Here is a 27,959-nt window from a genome sequence, read left to right as displayed (position 1 = left end):
CTTGTGCACAATTTTGCTATGGAACATCATGTTGTTCCAAGATAACACATCTACAGCCTGGGCCTCAGGGGACGCCAGTGTATTGTGTAATGCTGTTTATGTTTATGTTTACTCCTGTAAATTATAGGACTGCATCCTCTACCTTAGATTCATCCATCAGCACCCATGAGTGGTGACATCACTAAAGCCAACGAGGACTTTTTAATTTCCTTTTTTCTTACCTCTATCAGTCTGGAAACATGAAGTCACAAAACTGGACTTGTTATACAAACCGCTTCACAACTGATTCCATTCCCGCTGCACTTCTAGCTGGCCCTCTTATGGGTAAACAGGTTGCTCCCTCTGTAGCTGCAGATGCATGCATACCCAGGATTATGAGATACCCTAATGCTTCCATGATAAACAATGGAAATCATTACCATATAGGCATCCTAGTTCAAAAGCTCCTGGCACGTCAGGTTGCCCAAGATCCTTCTGCCTGTTGCTCTGTTCTCTCCAGGGAGTGTCTTTGACAATATGGCCTGTGATAGCACAGCATCATAATTCACATTCCAGCCAGAAGTAAAAGGTACTGGGGAAGCATACCTTTTCTCCTTAAAGACACATCAGACAGTTACATATGTACTTCCTCCTCCTACCTCATTTAGCTCATACTCACATCTAGCTGCAAGGCAGACTAGAAAGCATGGTTTCAGTTTGGATGCTCTACCATACCTGGCTTTTTTTTTTAACATAGGTTCTGGGATGGAACTCTATCCTCACATTTTCATGGCAAGCACTTTACTGCCTAAGCTATCTCCCTATCCCTGTTACAGTTTTTATCACTGAGACAAATCCCCTTGACAGGAGGTCCCATTAAGTTTCCAGGCCCAGTGTGAAGTCTACAAGGGAACAGCTATCTGTTTTGTCAAAGTTCTGAGCAGTAAGCAGCAGGAAGACCAGGAAGTTGGAGGTTCAGATGGGAAGAGGCCTCAGGATGTGTTCAGAGTTTAGGACACCAGCTGTTGCTTTTCTGGTTTATGGAAAAGGTATATGGAGTCCCTGATTCTTGGACACAGGCCAATGGTTTGCTGAAGTCCCTTGAAATATAGTTCTAAAAATATTAGTTATACCCCTTGCAGATTTCCTGTGGTGACTGTGGTGTACTGGAGTGGGGACATGGATAGAGAAATGGTGTGATTGTGTGATGTGTGTGTGTGTGTGTGTGTGTGTACGCGCGCGCGCAGAGGGGGTGGGGGCAAAGCTAGGAATCTTAAAAAAAAAAAATGCTCACAATATCTGAAATTGCCCCTAGGGGGCAATGCCGTCCTCTCTGAAAAGCGTTGCCTGCCTCAGGAGGTGGAGCCCATTCTGGGGAACCCTGTGCAATGTCCACTGCTTTAAGTCCAGGCCAGCCCTGACCTCCACACTGGGAACACCAGGGCGCCGAGCCAGCCCTGCTCTCTCACAATGAACAAGCAACTTTGCAGCTAGGCCTCCCTTACCATTACCATGAACACTAAGGAGCAATGCCTCTGCTGCAGCCGTTTCTTCCCAGAGTGGCCCAGCCTCGAGGGAGGCCCGGGACTGCTTGCCTGGGGACCGGTACTTGAACTGAACCCCCATGGGTGGATGAAGGTGGTACTGCAGAGGGAGCAGGAGAGCAGCTGCCAGCAGACTTCCAAGCTGGAGGGGGACTTGGTATGTTCGAGAAACTGAGAACTCTCTGGAATTGGAGCTCTAGGGTCAAGGGCCAGAGTGGCCTTAACCTCTGGCACGGGAAAGGAATGTAGGCTTTATCCCAAGAGAAGAGGAGGCCCTTGAGGGATCTTCATCAGGGCAGTGACCCAACTATGCTTGAAGATCTCGTGACTGCAGTGTGGGTAATGGACCATATGTGGCTGGGGTGACCATGACATGATCAATTAGGAGATGTCATCAGTCAGCAGGCAGAAGCAGATGTGGACACCTGGGTGATACTAACATTATGAGTATTCAGAAGGGTGATCTAAGTTGCAATTAACTGACATTCTTGGCTCAAGTAGACTTAAATGACAGTTCCAAGTGACCAGTCACTCACCTGAAAGCTAGAGACAGGATGGGTTCTGGGTAAGTATGTGCACCGCACACTCGCATTGCATCACTCTGAACCAGGCAGTTTCAGTGCTCTCTCTGATCTGCTGTCCAGGTTACCTGGCGCATTTGGGTCTCATTGGCAATTTGCTCTATGCTGCCTTACTTACAGGAAGCAGGAGTGGGAGTTCAGTTTCTTGGTTCAGGACATATAAGCCTGTGCCCTCACAAGAACAATGTAGGATGCAGACCCATGCAACTCTGCCATTGGCAGGAGATACAGCAGGGTCCAGCTTGGAGCCAAAGGTGGGCATCTCATCAGCTAGGTTCTGCTAGGAGAGAGGTAGGAGCCAAGGAAGAGTAGAGTCAAGGAGAGGAAGAGAGGGTCCAAGCAGCTAGGGAAGATTCTGGAAAGTGGACAGCCTCCGACTCCCCTTACCCTTCCCTTTATCATGCCCCACTCCACTGGCCCTTTTAAGGGCCTTCCTCTTCTTGAGAGCATGTCCCTCAGTACCTAGAGATGTAGCTGCTGCCATCTGCTGTCTACATTCCCTGATGTGGAGCGTCCAGGGTGGAAGGTCGTGGCTGATTCCCAATAAGCTGGAGGTGACCAGTGAGAAGTGTGGGGTGCAGTGTCCTCTTAGTGAACTGTTTAGAAGACATCTATAGAGAGCCTGCCATGTGCAAAACCCTGTTCCAGGTGCTAAGAAGCTGCAGTGGCTAACAAAACTCTCCTGACTCCTTAGTGTCAGGGTGTTCTGTGTTGCATGGGTCAGTTGAAGAAAGAGGTCACTCCAGGATGAAATTCTAAGGCCTGTGTGACAGCAGGAAGGTCCAGCCTCTGATGCTCTGAACTGAACTGAGCCTCAACCCGCCATACAAAGGCGTATTTACTGATTGTTGTTCAAAGTTGTTTTTTGCATAAGGTATTTTCTCATGCCAAGATCCCTAGTCTGATCTCTATGTCTCTCTAAAGGAAAGCATCACGTGCCCACATGACTTTGGTCCTTTATTGTGTGCCGTTTACAGTACACAATAACCCAAGAGCCTCAGGTGTCCCAGAGGCATCTTGTGACAAAAGCCATGCAAAGAATGTAACACACCCTCAGAAAAACAATTCTACAAATCCTGGAAAACAGTAACTGTTTTTCACGATGATTCTTTACTGTTTTCCATCATGACTTTCAAGGTCAAAGTACTTCTAGAAAACAACTATTTACTCTAGTGTCTACCCTAGATCCAGTGACAACTCATTCTAATGTCTACCCCAGATACACCGACTCTGCTAAATTCCTCTAACACCTTAGAGCCCACCCAACTGTCTAATGGGAAGGGTGAAACAGAGGCAGACATCACCTAGTGATTGGTGCTAAAAGCAACCATGCAAGGGAGCCTCGGGGGAGGGGGTAGTGTGCTGTGTGGCTCAGTAGGTAGAGCACTTTCCTAGTACTCCCAAAGCCCTGAACTGGAGCTGCAGAACTGCATAAACTGGGCATTGTGCTATGTACCTATAATTCCAGCTCTAAGGAAGGGGAGAAAAGAAGATAACAAGTTCAAGGTCATTCTTCCCTACAAAGAGTGTTCAAGACCAGCCTGGGTTACATGAGGCCCCATCTCAAAAAACGAACAAATGAAGTAACAACAGATCATGAAAGAGGAGGTAGGGCACGTGTTGTAGGTTTAAACTGATAGCCGGTGGAAGTCCTTGAAGAGGGGCTCCGTAAATGAAGGGCAGAAGTAGGCATTACAGTCGGAGAGAACAGCTCTCAGGATCCGAAGGCCGCTGGGCTGGCAGGTTTGAGGAACCTTGAGGAGGGCAAGGAGCCTGGAGAAGGGTGGGTCAGGCAGGGATTTAACGGTCATCTAGGGGCTCTGGGTTCTATGTTAGGTGAGACGGGAGCTATGGAGAGATTCTGAGTGACACCAGGTGACGCTGGGTTGAGAGTGCACCAGGATGGTGGTGGAGGCAAGGGCAGAGGCAGAAGGTGGGAGACTGGATGGAGTCTGTCACTGTAGCCCGGGCAAAACAAGCAGTGCCTTCAGACAGAGTGGTGACGATAAGCCGAGAAGGGATGGGATCTGGGTCTGTTTTTAAACCATTTCTTTCTTTCTTTCTTTTTTTTTTTTTTTTTAAAAAAAAGATTTATTAATTTATTATGGATACAGTATTCTGCCTGCATGTGTCCCTGCGGGCCAGAAGAGGGCACCAGATCTCATTACAGATGGTTGTGAGCCACCATGTGGTTGCTGGGAACTGAACTCAGGACCTCTGGAAGAGCAGTCATGCTCTTAACCACTGAGCCATCTCTCCAGCCCCAAACCATTTCTTTTTAAAACTAGTTATTTATGGAGAACATGCTCTGGGCAGCCCCGCCCCCTTCCTCCTCCTCCTCTTGCCATATTTCTAAGCAGAGCCATAGGATCTGTGGTTTTGGTTGTGTGCTGAGATTTGGAAGCATGACTGGATGGTTCAAGGGAGTAGAGGAGAAAGAATGCAGACAGAAAGTTTGGAGGCTCTTTCAAAGGCGGTTGCAAAAAGAGCATGTGGCTGGGGTGTTTTTAGCTTAGTGGTAGAGTGGTGTGTGCTATCAGGGGAGAGGGAGACTGAGGAACTTGACAATCACAGCCTGATCGCAGACCTCTCTACACATTCACCCTGTCAAGCCACGCCGTTAGGGTGCGGGAGTGGAGTGGGATGCACAGAGTGGAATTTCCCCCAGAAAGCGCTGTGTCCCTCAAAATAAGAAGGGGAAGGACCATGTTCTTTCCCCAGCTATCTGCTGGAGTGTTGGAAAACAGAAGCGAAGGCCCGGTGAGGAGGACCTTCATAAGCGGTTTTTTTTTTTTCGTTTTTCGAGACAGGGTTTCTCTGTGCAGCTTTGCGCCTTTCCTGGGACTCACTTGGTAGCCCAGGCTGGCCTCGAACTCACAGAGATCCACCTGGCTCTGCCTCCCGAGTGCTGGGATTAAAGGCGTGCGCCACCACTGCCCAGCCTCATAAGCGGTTAAGGGATCAGACAACACGCAAAAGAGTGCTAAGGACCAAGACGATTTAAGGCTCAACTTAAGCAACTTTCTCCACTGTAGAGAGTGAGGAGTTCAGAGATTGTCGTCGCAGGGAACTGCAGGAGATAGAATGGGCAGCGACTGGGAACGCGGTATGATTTGAGTCCAGACAACTCCAGGCGCCACCGGGAATTCCCCGCGGCCGCTCCGAGCCGGGTCTGGGTGCACCGGATGCACGGTGTGCACTCCTTAGGCGCTCAGCGTGCAGCCCTTTGGGCCCATGGTGCCTCAGGCGTAGACCCCGCACTGTCCTTGCCCGCCACTCGCTTCCTTCCCTGGGGGTCCTCAGAACAAGGCACCCGCGCTTGGACAGGGCGTAAGTCCCATTCTTGCTCCTCCCCGGCCACCTCCCTGAGGGCGGACCCAAGCCGGCCTGGAGGGGAGGATCCGCCCTGTGGGTGTACCTTGTCCCACGCGCAGCCTCGCGTCTCCGACTGACCAAGTCTCCGCGGAGGCTCAGAGGAGCGACCGCTCTCTTGGCGTGGCCATCCCCGGATCTGAACGCTGGTCGGGTAGTAGTGGCTGTGTCCCGCGCTCCTGCTCCCTCCGCCCCGCACGCCTGGGCTGCTGAGCCATGCTCTGTTGCCTGCTGGCGAGGGCCAGCAACCTCCCCAATGTGAAGAAGGACCGGCGCAGCGACCCTGTCGCCAGCCTGATTTTCCGAGGTGAGAGCCCCGACCGAGGCCACTGCATCCACTCTGGGGCACCATCCGTTTCTCTGCACCCCATTTCGGGGTCTGTGGACCCAGATCAGACCAGAAATCCCACCCTGGGATTGACAGCCAGGAAACCTGAAACAGCAAATGCTACAGGGCTTAAGGATCCTGGAAGTACCATGCTAAGCCAGTCGTTATTACTTTCCTAAGGTACCCAGAAGGAAGAAATGCCGGCACTTCCTGAGAAGCGGGCACAGGGTGTGTTGGAAGATGGACACAGAAAGTAGAGGTGTAATCAGGGCGACATAACTGGTGTGTGAGCCTTTAAACAGTGGCTTTCAAAGTTATGTCCATCCATCCATTCATGAATTGTGACGGAACAGTGCCCGTTTGAATGGCCAAATCTCAACCAGAAGGAAGGGGAACTGAATACTTGTGGATATGGCTTTGACTCAGGAAGTGTGAGGGGTGCCTGAGATGTTTTCCAAATTCAAAGAGCTAAGCCTCTGGATGTGCTGCTTAGGCTAGAGAAGGGTTTCTCTGTTGAGACTGCACCTTCCTCCCCTCTGCATGCCTCTTCTCCCTGGCTTCAGGCAGATTCCCGAGGGAGGAGTGTCTCAGGAGGGGAAAGGGAAGAGGAAGGACCTGTCAAAATCGAGAGAAGGAACAATAGTGGTGAGTCAGGACCCCAGTTCTGCAGAGAAAGATAACTAAGCGGAGGAGAGAGGGCTTCCTCTGGAGGAGCTATACTCTGTGGGATTGAAAAATACAGAAAAAGATAGCCACATACAGAGGAACTGAGGCAGAGCTTTTCACAAAGATGTTAACCTTTGTGACATCAGTGGGGACGCCAGGGACCCGAGATTTCCATCCACTCTGCAAGTACTCCACACACACACACCCCCAAATAATAGTGAGAGATGGGTCACTCAGCACGTGACTTTCAATACGGTGACCTTCACTATATAATTGAGGCAGTTGTTGGATGTAGCTCAGTGGGAGAGCACTTTTCTTTGTGTGGTGTATGTATGTGTATGTATACATATGTGTACATACAAGTATGGGAGCCCAGAGGATAACCTCTGTTCTCAGGTGCTAATCACTATTTTATTTGAGAGACACGGTCTCTCACTGGCTGGCCAGTGAGCCATAAGGTTTTATCTGTCTCTGCCTCCCCTCAGTGCTGGGCTTTTGTTTGTTTGTTTGTTTGTTTTAACATCAAACTTTGGTCTTCCTGCTCACTAGGCAACCGCTTTCCTTTATCGGGATCCTGGGCTACTGGGTAGAGCGTTTTCCCACCGTGAATGATGGAACGCTTAGGCTTCATCCCTGGTTCAAACCAAAACACCAGATAAAACTTCCAGCACTGAGCATGGGCACCGCTCTTGCATCAGATAGGTGACCAGACTGTTGAGGCACTGCGTGGCTGTTGGCCTTGGTCAGGTCCCCTGCATGGACTCACCTGTCATCCTTCCCCATCTCCGCACACCCACCTGTATTTAGCCTTGCTGTTCGCTTGCACAGATAACATCTCCAGCAGAGAAGAGAGTTAATTAACATCAGAGTCTGCATTGCCACCTTCTCCAAGGAGGCTCCTAAGAGTCCCCTGGCTTTTGGTAGTCTCCTGCTCAGCTGCAACAGCACCTTGTTGGGTCTGCTGGCACATTCTCCCCAGTCTTCTTCAGAGGCCAGGACTCCAGAAGCAGCCGCCTGTCCTGATAATTCACTGGAATGTCCTCTGTTGAATAATATATGGCTTTCTCCATCTGGTCCCAAGCCTCCCTCAATCTGGGCATGGTCCTTATACTTCATGGTACCTGAGAGTCCCCTGTAGAGTGTGTTTGAAAAACGCTCTGGGTACCACCCAAGAATGTCTTGGAGGTGACCTAAGAATCAGCTTCTAATGTATATCTGATGCAGGCCATTTTGGAGATGATGCTATGGGTGAAGTAATTGTGCTTGCCCAGGCCATTCTTTGTGGAATCTGGGGTTGAGTTGATGCCTACCCATTAGAACAAGACGCAGGGTTTATGAAGCACCCAGTTGGGGAATCTCCACCTTAGAGTATACCTTTAACAAAGCCCACTGCCGAGGCTCCCTGGCCTCTGTTCTTGAGGGCTAGCTCTCTTTGGGTGGGGCCCTGCCCAGGCTTCTGGGGTTTTGAGGCACAGTCAGAGTTGGTAAACAGCGAGGGACAGCAGCCTGCTTGCTGAGAAGCTAGCCTGCTCGGAGCACTGTGCGTAGTTTCAGTGTGTAGCTGAGATGTGGGCCTGGACTGGGCTCGCTGCAGTTGTTGCCTGTGCATTCCAGCTTCAGATGTAATTTCAGGACCTGCCTCCAAAAATAGATTCTGGGTTCTGGGAGGTTGGACTTGGAGCTGTCTGGCTTCCCCAGCTGAGGACCTCAGGATACAGGCTATTAATTAATGCTAGCCATGTCTTTGTTCTTGTGTTCACCGATTAATTACTTAACCAAAATTGCCCTGAGTAGCTGAGCCCACATAGACCCTTTGGACCATCTTTTGTATGAATGAGCGTTTCAGCTTCCTTTCTTACCGCATTTGACGTCTCTCTTCTGCCCTAACCATCTTTCCATTCTGTAATGCAATTATTTATATCCCTCTATTCATGCATTTTGCTCATTGAACAAATATTTATTGAGCACATCTTATGTACCCATTTTCATGCTAGATGCTGGAGATGCATCCCAGGACAAAATCAGTCCCCTGGTGCTTTGGAGCTCAAACGTTCCTGAATTTGCCATGTCCCCTACCTGGTGAATCCTGGCCAGGAACCCAGGAGGCTTTGCTCCCCTTCCCTGCCCCCCCCCTTGTTTGCTCATTGGGTCCCCTCTCCTCTCCCTTCCCCTCTGTCTTCCAGGCGAGAGTCTGGGGGTCTTATAGGATAATCTGTCCCCAGGGAGTACATCTGCCTCACCTGTCAGGGGAGATGGACTGGAGGGCCACTGAGCTGATGTGGTTCCTCAGGGAACCTGTGTCAATGTCTGGAAACACTTTGGGTTGACATTCCTGGGGGGAGCAGGTGGCTGCTGGAATGTAGTGCTCAGAGGCCAGCAATGCTGCCCAACAGCCCAGGATATGTGACGCAGTCTCCACAGAGCTCATGGCAAGGATTTGTGTGGCCCCATATATTAACAGTGCAGGGTGCAGAAATTCTGCTATGATGGATACACCATGATGGTACACCTTGCAATGTCATCCAGGTCTAGGCATAGAGCCCTCCACTAGAATTCCCCAGACTCCCTGCCTTCATCTGGAGAGGACCCCTGAAAGTTTGCATGTTCAAAAATAAGCCAAGGCAGCATGCATAGGGCCTGCAGAGGTCTAAGCCAGGTGGGATCCCAGTGCTAGAAGGGAAGTGGGCACAAGCCCCCATCCCTAATCCAGAAGTTGTCTTCAACTGATAACCACTCACAAAGGAAAAATGAGTTTTCTCTAATGGAGTGTCACTGTGTATACAAACCACACTTAAGGGCAGGCCCTAGCCCCAGCTGACATTTCAACACTGAAATGAATTCAGTGGTATTTTTTGAGGTTTTTTTTCTTTCTAATAATGCTTTATCTGGGGAATATATATATATATATATATATATATATATATATATATATATATATATATTGACCTTCCAGGTCTTTTGCTTATGGATTATGGTTTCCAGCTTTGTGTTTTTATGGGATTTCTGTGTGTGCAAGTATGTGAGTCTCAGCATCGATACGTGCTTCTTATGCATTTTGGCTCTTTCTTTTCTGTGTGTTTGTTTTGTCCTATCCCGGTTTGTTTTTATTTTATCTTATTTTTTATTTTTTAGATGCCTGTTTATTTTATAATGAGGGAGAGAAAGAAGGGGTGTGGATTTGGGTGGTGTCATAGGGTTTCTATTGCTGTGATTAAACACCATGATGAAAAAGCAAGTTGGGGAGGGCAGGGTTTATTTGGCTTACAGTTCCATAGCGATGTTCATCATCGAAGGAAGTCAGGACAGGAACTCAAACAGGGCAGGATCCTGGAGACAGCAGATGATGCAGAGACCAGGGAGGAGTGATGCTTACTGGTTTGCTCCTCATGGCTAATCAGGCTGCTTTCTTATAGAACCCAGGACCATCAGCACAGGATGCACTGCCTGCCATGTCCTGGGTCCTCCCCTCGTCAATCATTAATGAAGAAAATGCCCATAGCTGGGTGTTATGGAGACATTTCTCAATTGAGACTTCCCCCTTTCAGATAACTCTAGCTTGTGTCAAGTTGACATCAAACTAGCCAGGACAGGTGGGTCGGAAAGTGGGGAGGATCTGAGAGGGCTTGGGGGAGTGAAAACTGTAAACAAAATACATTGTATGAAAAAATCTATTTTCTAAATTTATTTATTTTAAATTTATGTGCATTGATATTTTGCTTGCATATATGTCTGTGTGAGGTTGTCAGATCCCCTAGAACTGGAGTTATAGACAGTTGTGAGTTGCCATGTGGGTGCTTTTAGCTGCTCAGCCATCTCTGCAGCTCCCGCCAAAATCTATTTTCAACTAAAAAAAATAAGTAATAAAAAACATAACAACAGAAATAAGCCAAGGATCATAAATCAGTCCCCTGGTGTTGGTTCTCATTCTTCTACATAGCTCTTTAGAAAGTCTGTAGAGTGTTTTATTTGGTGGACGCACAATGATTAATTCAGTCAGTTCTCTTTTGATGAGCATTTAGATCATATCACTCTTTCTTTTTTTCTTTCTTTTTGAGACAGGGCCTTGCTATGCAGCCCAGGTTGGCCTTGAACTCTCAAGAGTCTTCTGCCTCAGTTTTCCCATTGCTGGTATTCTAGGCATCTCTTACTATGCCTGGCTCTATACCACATTAAAAACATTTATATCCAGTTCTTAAATTATACTGCTGACTTGAAGTCTATCCTGATGGCTACGTCTTTGCCTGTGTGTTAACTGCCTTCTTTCCTTGGGTGAGTTCCAGAAGCAGCACTGCCGTGGCCACATCTGAGGCTTTGCTGAGATCCGCCGTCACTACCTTCTATCAGCCATGTTTGAGGGCGTATTTTCTCAAGATCATGCAAATCTCTATCTTTTAAGGTTCAAACAGAACTTGTTGGGCTGGGGGAGATAACTTAGGTGCTGAAGTGCTTGCCTAGCATGCCTGAGGTCCAGGGTTCCATGCCCACACAATCACTGCATAAAATCAGGAGTGGTGGTTCAGACCCATAATCCCAGATTTGAGGGTGGAGGCAGGAGGATCAGAAGTTCAGGGTCATTCTAGGCTACGTAGAGAGTTAGTTCAAGGTCAGCTGGGTTACCTGAAAGCCTATCTTAAAAAGTAATATTAATGATATTTCAAGATTAACTATTAGTATCTATTTCCTATTGAAAATCCTTTTAATTTGCCCGTTTTGGAGGTGGGTAGTATTTGTTTTTTTAGTTAGTTACAAGTAGTCTTTATGTGTTAAGAATAGTAACATTTTGCCATAGATGTTTCAGTTAATTAAAGAAATGTTTATGTGTGTGTTTTACCTACAAGTATGTCTGTAAATCATATGTATGCCTGGTGTCCGTGGAGGTCAGAGGTAGGCATTGGATCCCCTGGAACTGGAGTTACAGATGTTGTGAGCCACCACGTGAGTGTTAAGAATCGAACCCATGTCTTCTGGAGGAGCAACCAATGTCCTTAACCGCTGAGCCATTTCCCCAGCCCCGTGTTTGTTTCTTTTTTTTTTTTTTTTTTTGGTTTTTTCGAGACAGGGTTTCTCTGTGTAGCTTTGCGCCTTTCCTGGAACTCGCTTTGGAGACCAGGCTGGCCTCGAACTCACAAAGATCCGCCTGCCTCTGCCTCCCGAGTGCTGGGATTAAAGGCGTGCGCCACCACCGCCCGGCTCCGTGTTTGTTTCTTTAATTGACAAAAATTGCATAGAGCTGAGTGTGGTGAAGCTTGCTTATAATCCAAGCATTTGGGAGGCAGAGGCAACACAGACGTTCAAGGCCAGCCTCCACATAGTAAGTTCAAGGCCAGCCTGGACTATATGAGACTGTCTTATAGAAGCAACAACAAGAAAATTTGTATGAGAGTATCTTCCAGTTCCAAGTGGAAATCTTAGTTTGAAGAGCAACCTCTTTCTGAACGTACTCCATGGCAGCCATCGTAACCATCACTCGGGCTTCTTCCGGGTCTCTTTCCTGAGCTGTGTGGTTCCAGCCAGGGTTAGCCATATGAGGAGGGGTGACTGAAGGTGGGACAGGAAGTGCTTTGCTGGTGTGATTCCAGCCAGGATTAGCCACATGAGGAGGGGTGATTGAAGGTGGAAGGGCAGTGCCTTGCTGGTGAGGTGGGTGACAGTCATGTAGGTCTTGGAACAGGGGATGGCTGTCCCTCATCAGGTTCAAGCTTGTCTTTTTCTCCTCTGTTGTCAGTGGTCTGCTGACACTGGGATTCCTGTTGTCCTCTTTGACTTGTGACTGGTGGGAATTGGGGTGAGGAGAACACTGGCATGTAGCAAGCCCACAACATATATTTGTGGGGTGAACAAGAGACTGCTGTGGTATTAGAAGCTCTGTAGCCTTTGAGCCAGGAAGTTCTGCCACCTGGCTCAGGGGCAGACGCAGCCACGACCCACCCCTGCATTAGTGCATTGTCTTGTTGCAGCAACAAGACACTTGGCAGCTGGCTTAAGGAAGTTTTGGCTCATGGTTTGAGGCTGTAATCCATCACAGCCGAGAAGTCATGGCCACAGGCCTTGGGGTGGTTGGCCGCACTGGATCAGAAGTCAGGAAGTAGAGAGAGAGAGAAAAGCTGGTGTTGAGCATGCCATCTCTGTTTTATCCAGTTTGGCAGTGAGGGCAGGTCTTCCTCAATCAGCCTAACCTAGAAAACACTCACAGACAAGCCTAGAGTTTGGACCTAGGGGGATTCTAGATCCTGTCAGTTGGTAGTCATTATGAACCAGTAGAGTCCCCATGTCCCAAATACTCAATTCCTTGCTGCCTCTGCTTTCTCTCTAGTGGGGCTCTCAGCAGCTACCCATGTGTTCTCTGAGTCAGAACCTTCCCTCCTCCCTCTCTCGACCTTGACCCTGGCCAGTAGCTCCCAGACCTTCCCCAAGGACTTTAGAAAGATGGTGATAAGATACATATTATATAATGTCTACCTCTTTCTTTTCCTTTGGGGGTGGGGTGGGGACAAGGTCTAGCTATGTAGGCCTGGCTGGCCTAGAACTTGCTGTGTAGATCAGGTCAACTTTGAATTTACAGTGAACTTCCTGCCTCTGCTTCCTAAATTCTGGGATTACAGACGTGTGCTGTCATGCCTGGTTAAATTTATCATCTTAACCGATTTTAAGTGTTAAATTTGGTGGTATTAAATATAGCCATGGCCTGGGTGTGGTGGCATATTCCTTAATCTCAGCACTCAGCAGAGGCAGTCTGATCTCTGTGAGTTCAAAGTCAGCACGGTATTAAGCACATTCATGGGTTTTGGAGTGTAGCTCAGGGGTATATTTGGAGTGTAGCTCAGGGGTATAGCGTGTGCTCAGTCCTGGGTTTCTTCCTTAGCATACACCCCCCTCCAAACAAACAGCAAAATCTACCCACAAAAACTAAACCCCGACGAAACAACAAACCCCCATCCATTTAGTTGTGCAGGTGGTACTACCGTTCATCTCTAGAACACTTTCCAGAGCTCCACACTCAGGAAACACTTCAGTTCTCGCTCCCCAACCCTGGCAACTACCATCATTCTCTGCCCCTGTGATCTTGACCGGTCCAGGTACCCTGCACCCAGAATCACACATTTCCTTCCTTCCTTCCTTCCTTCCTTCCTTCCTTCCTTCCTTTCTTCCTTTTTCCCTCCCTCCCTCTCTTCCTTCTCCTCCTTCTTTACGTGTGTGTGTGTGTGTGTGTGTGTGTGTGTGTGTGTGTGTGTGTGTGTGTGTATGTGTGTGTGATTAGCAGAGCTGTGTGGTCTGGATGAAGCCCAGGCTTCCCTACAGCTTCTGTGGATCCTGGGCACATCCTCAGAGCATCTGTGGAGCTCCTACACCCCTTCATCCCTCAACAGGAGCTGTGCACTTTGGAGTTTGTTAGATGAAAAGCCACATCTCCCAAGGCCAGAATGAACGGCCGGGCACAGGATTAGCAAGGGTGTCTGCCCGACCTTCCTTTGGTGCCTGTAAGTCACATGATGAGCCAGTCAATGTTTCTTTCCTTTAAAAAAATGAATTTCTATGCATATTGTGCACACACACACACACACACACACACACACACACACACACACACACGCACGTAAGTCTTAGGTTCAGCCTTGGACCTCAGGAACTTTTCGTCTTGGTTTTGGAGACAGGCTCTCTGACTAGCACCTGGGACTCCCCGATTCTCTTAGGCTGGCTGGCCGGCAAGCCCAGGGAGTTCCGTCTCTGCTTCCCCAGCACTGGTTTACAAGCGTGCGCTGCCGTACCTGGCTTTTTACATGTGTTCTGTGACTAGAACTCAGGTCCTCACGCATGTGCAGCTCACTTTATGACTGAGCCTCAATATCTCCTTATTCTTCTTTGGGGTTGAGGTCCCCTAAGTGGCCCCTCCCAAGCTCACCGGGAGGCTCATCTAGTCAGGACTTCATAAAATCCCCTGAGTCTTCTGTTGCCTTATCTCCAGGGAATACAGGAAGTAGAAACTGGTTTAAAGACACTTAGCCCGGGGCTGTCACGCATATTGCCTAATTATGTTAGCAGAGAGCACCAGGAAATGAGTTTCTTAGTGGGCCACTCAAGAAGAGCAGCATGTGGAATGTTCCATGTTACTTCTGGAGGCCACAGGAAGCAGATCCTCGATAGGGGAGGGGAAGTGGACACTTAGCTTTCATCTCCTGTCCCCTCAAAACCCTGCAGTAGACACAGATCAGTGCACTGCTGGGGAGCTGAGGCCTAGAAGGTGCCAAGCTCTTTAAGGCCACGATGCCACATGCCTGTAGATGTCAGAGGACATCAGGTGTCAGTCCTCACTTTCCACCTTGTTTGGGACAGGGTCTGTCTTGTTTGGTGGCAAGTCTCTTGTCTCCATCATTCATCTCCTGGTTAGGGGCACTGGGGTTGACATCACTGTGTCCGGCTTTTCCCATGGTGCTGGAAAGTCCACACTCATGTCTCTAGGATTATGTGACAAATGATTTACCTGAACTGTCTTTATAGCCCCTAGGGGTCCTTATCAAGTGACTCCCAACTCCCTTGGGAGCCACAGCAACATGGAGCCAAAAAAGAAACCCAGTGGTCTACCCAGGGCAGGCCTAGGCCAACACGGAGAAGACAACTGGTGCCCTTTCCAGCCTGCCTCTGATCCCATGCCGCCTCCTTTGACCTCTCCATTCACCTGCACTGTCCCATGCCAGTAAGGAAGGCTATGGTGTCCTCGAGAACACTGCTTCTGTTTCTTGCTGAGGAAGTTAACTCACAGCAACTTCAGAAAGGGTCTGGTCACTTAATTTCCAATTACTAAGGCACCTCATTTTGAACTGGGGTTGGTAATATGAAGAGGTGTGGTGTCTGTCCTCTGAAAATTCACAGCCTAGTCAGTGCACCAACGTAAGTGTCTGAGTTAGGCTTTTAGTGCTGTGAAGAGACACCATGACCACCACAACTCTTATAAAGGAAAACATTTAATTAGGACTTGCTTATAGTTAAGAGGTTTAGTCCATTATCATCATGGTGGGAAACATGGTGGCATGTGGTCAGGCATGGTGCTGGAGAAGGAGCTGAGAGCTCTACATCTTGATCCACAGGCAGCAGGGATTGAGCTGACTTAAACTTCTGAGACCTCAAAGCCTCCCTGTAGCTGAAGTTTTCCTGGTCCCACCCGGCTCCTGTGGTCCCACAGTCCTGCAGCCACTCAGACCCAAATGAATTAGCTTAGGCTAACTACTGACTATCTCTTGCACTTAAACTCAGCCCATTTCTGTTAATTTATGTGTTGCCACATGCTCCGTGGCTTTACCTGTGTGCCATTACATGCTGCTCCCCTGGACGGCAGACTGGTGTCTCCTGATTCAGCCTTCCTCTTCCCAGAATTCTCCTTGTCTGCTTATCCTGTCTATGCTTCCTGCCTGGCTACTGGCCAATCAGCATTTTATTTGTCAACCAAATCAGAGCAACACATATTCACAGCATACAGAACAATGTCCCACAGCATCCACCCCCATAGTGACACACTTCCTCCAGCAAGGCCACACCTACTCCAACCAGGCCACACTTCTTAATAGTGTCACTCCCTGTGGGTCAAGCATTCAAACACATGAGTCTATGGGGGCCATACCTATTTAAACTACCACAATATGGATAGAGAAGAACACTGTGAGCTGCTACCCTGGCCTGAGGTCCCAGCTGTCTTGGGAGCCCAAGAGAGAACTATCTCTGACGTCAGCACGGGGTGGGGGTGGGGGGGAGGGGGTGGAGCTTGTCTGAGGAGTGACCAATGGGATACTACTAGAGAGTTCCTAGACATGGATAGGTGCATCAGAGTAGCTACAGAAGGGAGGGTAGGGAAGGGAGATAAATGCAACTTTGATGAGCTTGAGGGCAGTTGGGTACCTCATACATGCTATCTTATTTAATTTTTTGTAAAGTTATCACTGTGTTCTTACAAATGAGCAAAGTGAGGCTGAAATCTTTTTTTTTTTTTTTTTTTGGTTTTTTTTTTTTTTTTTTCGAGACAGGGTTTCTCTGTGTAGCTTTGCGCCTTTCCTGGAACTCGCTTTGGAGACCAGGCTGGCCTCGAACTCACAGAGATCCGCCTGGCTCTGCCTCCCGAGTGCTGGGATTAAAGGCGTGCACCACCACCGCCCGGCGAGGCTGAAATCTTAATGAATTTCCCAAGACTCCTGGAGTCAACTGACAAGGTCAAAACAACATGCACTGTAACAGTAAACAGTTCACCTTTTTCACCAAGTTGACATTTGCCCTGCTGCTTTCTTTCATGTCGGGCAAGCTGAAACTGCTGGCCCCTTGACATCACCCAAGGCTTTGATGCTCACGTGTATATGTCTACTGGATCCTTTTGTTTTTTCAGTATTTGTTGTTTTCATTTTATGTGAATGACTCTTTGCCTGCACGTATGTAAGTATACCATACATGCACCTGATGCCTGCAGAGGCCAGATAGGGCGTTGGATCCCCTGGAGCTGGAGTTAAAAATGTTTGTGAGCTGCCATGTGGGTGTTGGGAACCGAACTCAGGTCCTTTGTAAGAGCAGTGAGTGCTCTTAACTACTGAGCCATCTCTCAAGCCCTCACCTACTATATTCTTCATGTCCATGTACTCAGGCTGGCCTCACTTGCCTCTGCCTCCCAAGTGCTGAGATTAAAGGCATGCACAACCACTACCTGGCTTAAATATTTTCTTCTTATTATTTTCATTTGAGTATATGTTTCCCAGGTGTGTTTGTATGGGAGTTGTGCTTACTGACCAGAAGGGGGCATCATATCCTCTGGAGCTGGAGTTGCAGGTGGTTGTGAGCTGTCTGATGTGGGTTCTGGGAACAGAACTTGGGTCCTCTGGAAGAGCAGTACATGATTTTTAACTGCTGAGCAATCTCTTTAGCCCCTTACCACTATTTTAAGTTGATTACCAATTTTGCTTTGCGACAACCCTGGACTGTTCTGAAGTCCTGATCTTTCTGCCAGAGCCTCCTGGGTGCTAGGATGACAGTCATGCTCAGCTGAATTGATTACTAAACAATATTTTAACCACTTCAGTTTCAGTTTCTAAATAAAAGCTCTTTGGGAATCCTCAGTAATTGAGAAGAATGACATTCTGGGACCCAGAAGCTTCAGATTGAACAAGAACTGTCTGGTGACGCTTTGTGCATCCGCAGAGCCCACCAACTTCCCAACCTCAGTGATTTACAGCCGAGAGGGAGGGGAGCTAGAGGCTCACCCTCTTCCACAATCCCCGGGAGACTGGCTAAGCCCAGACACAGCTCAACTCTGGAGGACTCAGGGCTCCAGCTCTAGGAACACACTTCCAGATCTTTGAGGAAATTTCATGGTCCATGCTGTCCAGTGGAGACCACAGGCTTCTCAACAGAGAATCTTGTGGGTTGTATGGGAAGGGCTGAAGGCCTGAGTGAGCCGAGGGTTCCTTGGCTGGTTTCTCCCTTCCCCTTTTGTGCAGTCAGACACCATTCTGGATGCTGCCTAGGAAAGTGCGGCAGCTGTCTATGCCGCTATCTGAACAGAGTGGCCATGCCTAGCTCCGTCAGCTCCTCTGGTCCGTCTCTCCCTAGCTGCTGTTCTCTGTAGTTCCATATGTCTTTGTGGGAGGGAGGCCTGTAGCTTAGTACACTTGGTGGGACCCTCCTCACTCTGATATTGTCAACCCACTGTGGCCCCTTTCTGGGGATCACCCTGAGAGGAGCAGACCTGCCTGCCCCAGCAGAGACCGGGGCTGCACACCAGGCCCAGCTTTGTTAGGAACCCAGTCTGCCTACAAAGTCTAGCATCCAGCCCTACAAGCAGTTTTCCCTGGTCTTTCCTTCAAGGCTCATTCACTCACTGCACTTGGGATAGTAGGCCTTCGTGCTCCCTGCTCCGTAAGAGTTGCCGTTGCCTGCCACCTACAGTCACACAGATCAGCTCTCAGGAGGCTGAGACAAGAGGATCTAAAGTTCTAGAGGGAGTTCAAGGTCAGCCTAAGACACTGAATGAGATCTTGTCTCAAAATCACAAAATAGAGTGCTTGCCTAGCATTAGTTCAACCGTGGGTTCAATCCCTAGTATCACAGAACAAACAGAGTGAGCATGCTTGGTGATTTTAGGTTAAATTTTACACATCAATTATGATCTAATCCCAGAACATTGTCCCTCAAACTCATAGCTATTAATTCTCCCAGTTCCCTTCCTCCATACTCTACCCCCAGAAACCCCTAATCTGTGGATTTGCTTGCTCTGGGCATTTTGTGTAAATGCAATAATACAATTTGTATTTTTAAAAGAGAAATTGAGGCCGGGCGGTGGTGGCGCACGCCTTTAATCCCAGCACTTGGGAGGCAGAGGCAGGCGGATCTTTGTGAGTTCGAGGCCAGCCTGGTCTACAGAGCGAGATCCAGGAAAGGCGCAAAGCTGCACAGAGAAACCCTGTCTCGAAAAACCTAAAAAAAAAAAAAAAAAAAAAAAAAGAGAAATTGAGTATTTTCTTGGAAGGTTATTCATGTTTGCTTATTAATTTTATTTTTATCATTTAAAAAAATTGTCTGAGACAGTCTGCCAGGTAGCCCAGGCTAGCCTCAAACTCACTGTGTAGGTAAGGTTGGCCTCCTGCCTCCAGCTCCTGAGCGTTAGTACACCACCACAGCTAGTGTATGTAGTACTTGGGACTAAGCCCAGGGCCTCTACCTATTGAGCGAGGTCACCAGCCCTAAGTGTTCATTTTCACAAGAGGTCTGGAAAGTCACCAAGGGGCTGGAGAGGTAGTTCAGTGGCAGTGTGCTTGCCTAATCCAGTGGGGCCTGGGTTAACCTGCAGCACAGATGGGGTTAACCTGCAGCACAGATGGGGTTAACCTGCAGCATAGATGGGGTTAACCTGCAGCATAGATGGGGTTGACCTGCAGCATAGATGGGGTTAACCTGCAGCACAGATGGGGTTAACCTGCAGCACAGATGGGGCTAACCTGCAGCACAGATAGGGGCAGAGGAGCGGGGAGAACAGAGGGCTAGGAATGACAATGGCCATGACGACCTAACCCATGAGAAGTCAGCTCAGACATTTTCTCTTCGCTCTCCTCCTCTTCTTCTGCCTCCCCCTCCTCTTTCTCTTCTCTCCCCCTCCAGCCCCCACTTCTTCCTCTTTTTTTGAGGCAGTATCCTGGCTGGCCTGGAACGCTCTCTATAGACCAGGCTGGCCGTAAACTCACAGAAGTCCACCTGTGTCTGCTTCCCAAGTGCTGGCATTACAGGCACATACTAGCATGCCTGCCAATTGAACATTTTCTTTCAAAAATGTCCTTCTGGTCACACTGCTGCTTAGTGGCCCCCAAAGCTAACAGAGAAGTATGACAACCATTGGGCATTCCTCGGCAGTGTTCAGAGGCCATGCTGGTTTCATGAACTTTCCTTTGGAGCTGAGTCCAAAGGGGGTGTGTGTGGGGTGTGGGGTGTGGGGGTGGTCTCTGCAGATGAACCCAGGGGGTGGATGGGTTGCAGTGGGATGTGTCTGCATTCTCCCTTCTTTGTCTCCCACAGGGGTAAAGAAGAGAACCAAAGTCATCAAGAACAGTGTGAACCCTGTGTGGAACGAGGTACACTAGTTTCTTCTCTCCCCCCCCCCACGTGCCCCTCCCCGCCTCTGCTGCCTCTGCAGGGGCTGACCCAAGAGGCAGCTTTCTCAGAAGGGTAGGCATCCAGCTCTATCCTGAGACCCCACCCACAGCATGTGCTGATGTGGAGGCCAGATGCTTGATTTTGTTTTCATTTTGTTTTGTTTTATTTATCTCTGCACAGGCCAGTCAGGCCTTCCCTGCCTGCCTGGGCTCCCTCTCATAGGCCAAAGCTACCTCCTCTCCATAGCACTTCCCAGATTAACCAAGTCCCCCTGTTGTTCCCATGGCTCTGTCCCCTCAGGAAGCTTTCTGTAGAGATGCCTTCCCCGTGGCCCTCTGAGGCACAGTGGAGGACAGTCGGGCTCAGACTGGATGTTTGCTCTGAGGAGCGCTGAAGGGCTTCTGATTGGCCTTCCTTAACTTATCGCTTACTCATCCCACCCACTTGGTGTGGAAGGACCCCGAAGGACCACCTGGCATTTTTACTGTTGTGCTTTTGTTCTAGTGTCCTGGGATGAATTGGGAGAGGAGGCTAGTGCAATGTGGCTTCCTCTTCTTTTTTGTTGTCTCTAATTCTTACCATTACCTCTGAAGCTATGGAATTCTGGTATACATACCTGCCTACCTACCTGCCTACCTACCTACCTACATACATCAACCCATCCATCCATGTATCCACCTATCTATCCATCAGCCCATCCACCCATCCATGCATCTACCCACCCACAAAACCATTATTCTATCTATCCATTTACCTACTCACCCATCCACCTATAGTCCATGCATCCAAACACCTTCCTACTCATCCAAGTATTCAGCTACCCATGCATCTACCCTCCATCCCACCCATCTATTCATTCACCCACCCTTACATCCACTCACCCATTAATTCACTTACCTACCCACCTATCCATCCACACACTTACCTGTCTATGCATCTTCCTAGTCGGGGTTACTATTGCTGTGATGAAACACCATGACCAAAAGCGACTTGGGGAGGAAAGGGTTTATTTGGCTTATACTTCCAGATCACTGTTCATCATTGAAGGAAGTCAAAAGAAGTATTTGATCAAGTTAGGAACCTAGAGGCAGGGGCTGATGCAGAGGTTAAGAAGGGGTGCTGCTTACTGGCTTGCTCCTCATGGTTTGCTTAGCCTGCTTTCTTATAGAACCCAGAACCACTTATTCAGGGATGGCATCACCCACAATGGACTGGGCCCTCTTACATCAATCAGTAATTAAGAGAATGCCCCCTACAGGCTTGCCTACATCCGGATCTTATGGAGGCATTTTCTCAATTGAGGCTCGTTCCTCTCCAATGACCCTAGCTCATGTCAAGTTGACATAAAACTAGCCAGCACAGCATCCATCATCCATTCCCCCCACCTAACATCCATCCATCCATCCATCCATCCATCCATCCATCTATCCATCCATCCATCCTTCCATCCATCATCCACTTATCCATCCATTCATCCACCAACCCACCCACCTATCTACATGCTCATCCCCTAGCACCATTCTGAATGTCTGCTCAGGACCCTGGGGCCACAGGTTCAGTTGCCTTTTCTTCTTCTTTTCCAGGGCTTTGAGTGGGACCTCAAAGGTATTCCTCTAGACCAGAGCTCAGAACTTCACGTGGTGGTCAAGGACCATGAGACGATGGGGAGAAACAGGTAAGTGGGCTCAAGGGTGACCTGGGAACAGGAAGGTACAGGTGGGTTTTTGATGAATATAGACCCTGGAATCAGAGCTCCCGAAGGCTAGTGTTTTCTGTCAGCATTTACTTACTGAAGACCGCCTTTCATGGGCCTAATCCAGCGGTGGATGCTGGGGCGAAACCTCGCTGTAGCCTCAGGAACTTGGCTGATGTTGTTGCTGAGAGCAGCACAGGCTGCCGGGGAGGGGAGGTGTGCCAGGATCAGGTGACCAGGAGTTTCTTGTACAAGAGTGCAGGCTGTGGGGAGCAGGTAGGAGCAGGTTCTGTCTCTCTCTGTAGCCTCTCGGTGGGAGGAGGGACTCTTTGCCTCTTCCTGGCTGGTGAGGGCAGCTACACCCCCCCACCAGGAGGTGGGTAGACAAGGAGAATCTGCCTCTAGCAGGGAGCAGTGGAGGAGGGCTGCATGGGAGAAGCAGAACCAGAGGTAAGAAGTCAGAACAGAAGTAACAGATAGCAGACTGCTCTCTCTCTCTCTCTCTCTCTCTCTCTCTCTCTCTCTCTCTCTCTCTCTCTCTCTGTCTTTTGGTTGGGTTGACAAATAGGGAACCCTCAGAAGCAAACTCTTATTGGCAAAAGCAGGCTCTGTTTAGGTAGGTGATGAGTGGCTTCCTTGGCAGGGGGAATCGTGAGCCTTGTAAATAGAGTGGTGGGTAAGACCTCCTAAGCTCGATGGGCCAGTTGGCTGTGGGTGTAAGTGGTCAGGAGACATAGCCTGGGAGGATCTATGGTGACAGGACTTAGGTAAGGACAGAGGTCAGTGGTCCCTGGTGGCTACAACAGGATGCAGCTGTGTCGGATGGGCTCAAGTGCCTGGTGCTGTTCACTGAAATCTGGCCCGAGGAGCATGGGCTGGCTGCTCCCAGACCTGCCCACAGGGGAGCCTTTGTTTGGGAACTAGGTCAGCAGTATCTGAGGCATGGAGCCTTGGTTATGTGAACCTGGAGTGGGGCAAGTGGGGAAGAAGGAGGGATCAGAACCCGGGAGGGCCTCGGGCTGTGGAACACCTGCAAAGTTTGACATCTTCAGAGCTTGGAGAAAGACTACACCATTACTGTTTCTTTGTGCTTCAAGCTGGCCCTGGGTGCATGGTCTGGCATCCCTGAGGAAGGAGAGGGCACTCTCATTGTGCCTCTGAAGTGGTGCTGCAGGGTGGGGAGCCCAGCCTGCTGCCGAGGGTACTGGGTGCATCTCTTGTCTTTTGCGGTCATACAGCTTTGGGCATAGAAGTATATAAAGTGGGTAAATTAAATATTTACTGGTAATAGCTCATAAAGAAATTTACTTTAACTGGACTTGGTGGTGTATGCCTTTAATCCTGGCACTTGGGAGGCAGAGGCAGGCAGATCTCTGTGAGTTGGAAGCCAGCCTGGTCTACATAGCAAGTTCCAGGCTAGCCAGGGCTACACAGTGAGATCAAAAAGGATTTTTTTTTTAATTTTATAATGTTTTACATATAATTTTACAGTTATTGAAGATGAAAGCAAATCTGCATCCTGACACGGATGTGCTTTAGTTTTACCTGAATAATTCACTCCTGGCTAAGCATCTGATACTGCAGGACAGAGAGCAGCATCTTGCAGAGTGCTTTGGTATTTTGATTTTAGAACCATCAGTGTTGAGAATGCCTTTTACTTAAGTACACAGCACTAAATGGCAGAAGGCTGTCTAAGGCCATTTTAGAAATTGTTGGAGATTCAGTCCTATCCTAAATCAAAATTAATTTAATATTTTAAAAATGAAATTCAAGTCAGCCACCCAAACGGCAGTTATTACAATAAAACATGTGAACACAATATAATCTAGAGAGATACTAAACTAGTACTTACTGTAACAGGGCCCCAGACTTTAGCACAACTGACTCCATGGTGGAAGTACCATTCAGGCTGTTAAACTCAGCATGTAGACAGTACCACCTGCCAAAATGAAAATAAACACCTAATCCATCAAAGTGCATAGTTCTGGAAAAGTCTCTAAGTGTACTAACCTTGCCTTTTGGCTTCTGTAGTTCTGATTCCGGCTAACTGTTCTTGTTAACTGAAGTATGTCAACCCAGAACATGGTTTTTGTGCTTAAAAGCTCTTCCTGAGAAAGGCTCGGTGCTACATTGGAATCCTGAACACCCAGTGTAGCTGCTGGCTGGCTGATGACTTTCTTTCTTTCTTTCTATTTTTTTTTTTTTTTTTTTTTTTTTGGTTTTTTCGAGACAGGGTTTCTCTGTGTAGCTTTGTGCCTTTCCTGGAACTCACTTGGTAGACCAGGCTGGCCTCGAACTCACAGAGATCCGCCTGGCTCTGCCTCCCGAGTGCTGGGATTAAAGGCGTGCGCCACCACCGCCCGGCCTGGCTGATGGCTTTCTATTGGCTCACACCCATGTCTGAGCAGTGCTTTCTGGTGAATACCCCACACTTCCATGCTGAAGAGTGATAGTGAGAAAGTAATAGGAAAAGCTAATGTTTCCTACAAGAGCAGAAAACTTGGCATGTACACTTAGAAACCCCGGGGTCTCTAGCATTCAGTCTTGAACCTAAGCCCAGATGTTTGAGGCAGTGTTTGTGGGCCTTGCTTGGCGTGATGGCATGCATAGTGTAGAGTGTGCATGCTGTGTGCTCAGAACCAAGGCTGCAGTGAAGCTGGTCTCCTGAAGGGACATGGGCGAGCATTGCTGTTATCTGTTTAATTCCAAATTATTTTTTTGATGAGTTTAGAAACCTTTTCCTGTCTCTTCTTTCTCTTTGTTTCTTTGTTCGTTCGTTCGTTCGTTCGTTCCTTCCTTCCTTCCTTCCTTCCTCCCTTCTTCCTTCCTTCCTTCCTTCCTTCCTTTCTTTCTCTTTTCTTTTTTTTTTTGGACAGAATCTCTCTACATAACCCTGCCTGTCCTGGAACTCACTATGTAGACCAGGCTAGTCCTGAGCTCACACAGATCTGCCTGCCTCTGCCTCCAGAATGCCAGAATTAAAGGTGTGCCCGCCATACCTGGCTGGGTTTAGAAAATTTCACCATTGCTAAGTGTTTTGCAATGCTCACGTTAAGTTCTGAGATGCTACCTAACCAAGGTTTAAGAAGCTGTGGCCCACAGCTCTTGAGTTGGCTCACTAGGTAAGGGCCCTCACACTCTAGCCTGATGACCTGGAGCCCTCACAGAGGTGGAAAAAGACTTCATGATGTTGTGCTTTGACCATAGCACATCTTACCTTCATATACACACAGTAATTAATAATAATAATAATAATAATAATAATAATAATAATAATAATAATAAATTAACTAAAGCTGTAGCCTTCACTACCTTCTCAGCTAGATGCTTTGTGGAAGGCAGGCACCTCCGTGAGCCTCATGTGGCACCAGTGAACTGGAAGGTGGACCAGCAGTCCAGGCAGGGAGCAATTCTGGACACTGGGCAGTCTGGGAAGGCTTTCTGGAGAAGAGCCCACAGTCACCCAGGGCTAGGATTTGGAGGGGAAAGTAGTTCCAGTGTGTGGGAGTGGAGGGCAGTGAGTTCATGTGGGAATTCAGAGTTGTGACAGGTGCAGCCTTGTTGGGAAGGGAGCACGGAGTCAGTCCCAGGCAATGGAGACCCCCCCCCCCCACCCCCCACCCCCAGCTGGCCCTGGACAGAGCTTAGCTAGATTCCTGACCCTGTGTAAGCCCGATGTGTGAGATGAGCTCTTTCTCTGTCGGATGCTGTTGTCGTCATCCTCGCAGACGGGAAACAGAGCCTCTAAAATTAGATTGGTGACATTCCCAAAGACTATGCAGGAGCTGTGTGTGGCCCGAGGGCAGGTGCTTGTGTTCATTCTCTTAGCTCTGGAATCTCTGTATTTCAGAGGCTCCCAAGGCTCCTGGCAGCTGGCCTCTGGGCACTCTGCAGAGTTTAGTTCCTCTGATGACGTAGGAGTTGAGAGTTTAGTGAGGCAAAGGTGGACAGCCTGGGTACTGCAGGCCATGAGGAAACACAGGTTTCATTTCATTATCATATTCAGTACTTTCCTAGGAGCCATGGGAGGAGTCTGAGAGCCCAGAGGCAGCAGGAGAGGAGAGACTGTGGATACAGTGTTGGTCAGTTCACGGGCCAGACTGGACATCCAGGGGACAGCTCAGGGCTACACAGAGGCTCTCTGGCTCTGTGGGTCATATGTTTTGCAGAGGGAGGGTGAGTACACCCTCCCACTGGTCCCTGTTGGTGCCCTCTGGCTCACCAATTTCCACGTGAGCAGGTTACTGCAGGCCAGCATGCTGGGAAGCAGTTCCTCAAACCTCCATGTCCAGAATAGCCAGTTCACTAGGTGTCAGCACTTCCAGGACTTTCTGTCTTACAAACACGTGACTGTGGTTGTTTTTCCAAGCATTTATCTAGCAATTAAAAATGAAATTGTAATAGACTAAGTTTAAATTTAAGCCCATGTTCGTAAACACCTGCAGAAGGACAGAACTACCTAAACACCCTGTTCTGTGAGGGAACGATCAGAGCAAATGGTCTGTGGTCTCCATAGCAGCTAGCTTGACTGTGCCTGAGGTAACCCTATCCAAAGCAGCAGGAGGGGGCAGCATTCCTGCATAGTAACTCTGTGATGCCTTCATGATCAGACTGAAAACTATGCTCAAAAACTTGTATAGGCTGTGGAGACGGCTCAGCTGGCATCTGACACACAGCATGAGGACTGGAATTTAGCTCCCCAGCACCCACATAAAATCTGAGTATGAGAGCATGCAATTGTAATGCCAGTTCCCCCGGGGCACAAGAACAGGAGGCTGGCTCTCTGCTACTCACTGGCCAGCCAATCTAGCTGAAACAGGGGGCTCCAGGTTCAGTGAGAGACCCCGTCTCAAAAAAATAAGGTGGAGAGTGAGTGAAGAAAGCACCCCAAATCAACCTCCGGCCTTTATGGATACATTCCAACCAGTGCACCCCCCCACATATGCACACACATGCATAAAACACACACACACACACACACACACACACACACACACACACACACACACGAGAAGGAAAGAAAAATGGAAAGGAATCAAACCTAGAAACATTAGAAGTTCTAAGACTAAGATAGAAAACATACTAAGCAGTCCCAAGGGCATCCACGTGACATGAAAATTTTGAGGGACAAGGAAATTTAGTGTTTCAGTACTGTTTGAATGAGAATGCCCACACCCCCAGGCTCATATATTTAAATAATCGTCCCAGTTGGTGGAACTGTTTGGGAAGGATTAGGGTTTGTGGCCTTGTTGGAGGAGGTGTGTTACTGGAGATGGGATTTGAGGTCCCCAAAGCTCACACCATCCACAGTTAGCTCTCTCTCTGCCTCCTGCCTGTGGGTTGAGATGTGAGCTCTCAGCTACTGCTCCAGCACCATGCCTGCCTGCCTGCTACTATACTTCCCACCACGATGGTCCTGGACTCTCTCTGTAACCGTAAGCTCCAAATTAAACACATCCTTTTATAAGTCTCTTTGGTCATGGTGTCTTTTCAGCAATAGAAAAGTAACTAAGACAAGTACAATGAATGTTTCCATAATACACCTCCTCAGTGCCACCAAGCCACACTGTCTGGTCCAGAGAGAATGGTGACTATTGCCATCTGCTGTTCTCAGTCCTCTGCTGTCAGTGAAGTCCCAAGGGATTTGTTGCAGCCACACCCTTGGATTCCTGGCTATCTTCTGTGAATTCACCACTGTCCTCTCTGGGCCTTCTTCCAAGCAGGTAGCTCTTACCCCTAAGTGGGACTTCCCTCTCCCAGTCTCTTTCTCTCTCCCCCCTCTGATCTTTGTTCCCTCTACCAGATCTAGAGCCCCTGTTTCCTTCTACCTGCATCTGGAACCCTCCTAAGGCCTCCTTCATCCCCGCATAGCCTGTTGTACATGGAAGATTTCCTGTGTCCCACAGCTGCTTGGTCCCAAGTAAACACACAGAGGCTTATATTAATTACAAACTGTTTGACCTGCAGCTCAGGCTTATCGTTAACTAGCTCTTAGAACTTGATTCAACCCATTTCTGTGAATCTATGTTTTGCCATGTGGCTTCGTGGCGTTACTTGTGTTCCATTACGTCTCCCACCCTCAGCAGCGCTCAGCGTCTCTTCTGACTCTACCTTCTTCTCTTTGTCTCTCTGCTTGGATTCCCCACCTGGCTCTATTCTGCCTTTCCATAGGCTATAGCAGC

The 27,959-nt window shown here is 48.6% G+C and overlaps 1 protein-coding gene across 23 annotated transcripts in view; it reads left to right on the top strand.

Annotated features, from left to right (window-relative positions):
- Dysf (dysferlin) overlaps positions 1–27,959 on the top strand; it is a 201,430-nt gene that overhangs the window by 6,639 nt on the left and 166,832 nt on the right. For 15 of the 23 annotated variants that reach the window (XM_052718958.1, XM_052718953.1, XM_052718955.1 and 12 more), the window contains 2 exons: positions 20,007–20,062; positions 21,668–21,759. In XM_052718958.1, the coding sequence (XP_052574918.1) occupies positions 20,007–20,062; positions 21,668–21,759 (148 nt within the window). Of the gene's footprint in view, positions 1–5,568; positions 5,784–20,006; positions 20,063–21,667; positions 21,760–27,959 lie in introns of those variants that run through there. The other 8 variants (XM_052718959.1, XM_052718954.1, XM_052718957.1 and 5 more) reach the window with 2 other exon arrangements.

This window comes from Peromyscus californicus, unplaced genomic scaffold (genome assembly GCF_007827085.1).
Source record: "Peromyscus californicus insignis strain IS unplaced genomic scaffold, ASM782708v3 Scaffold_6__1_contigs__length_162567912, whole genome shotgun sequence".
Taxonomy (NCBI): Eukaryota; Metazoa; Chordata; class Mammalia; order Rodentia; family Cricetidae; genus Peromyscus; species Peromyscus californicus.
This window is presented reverse-complemented; position numbering and strand designations above follow the sequence as displayed.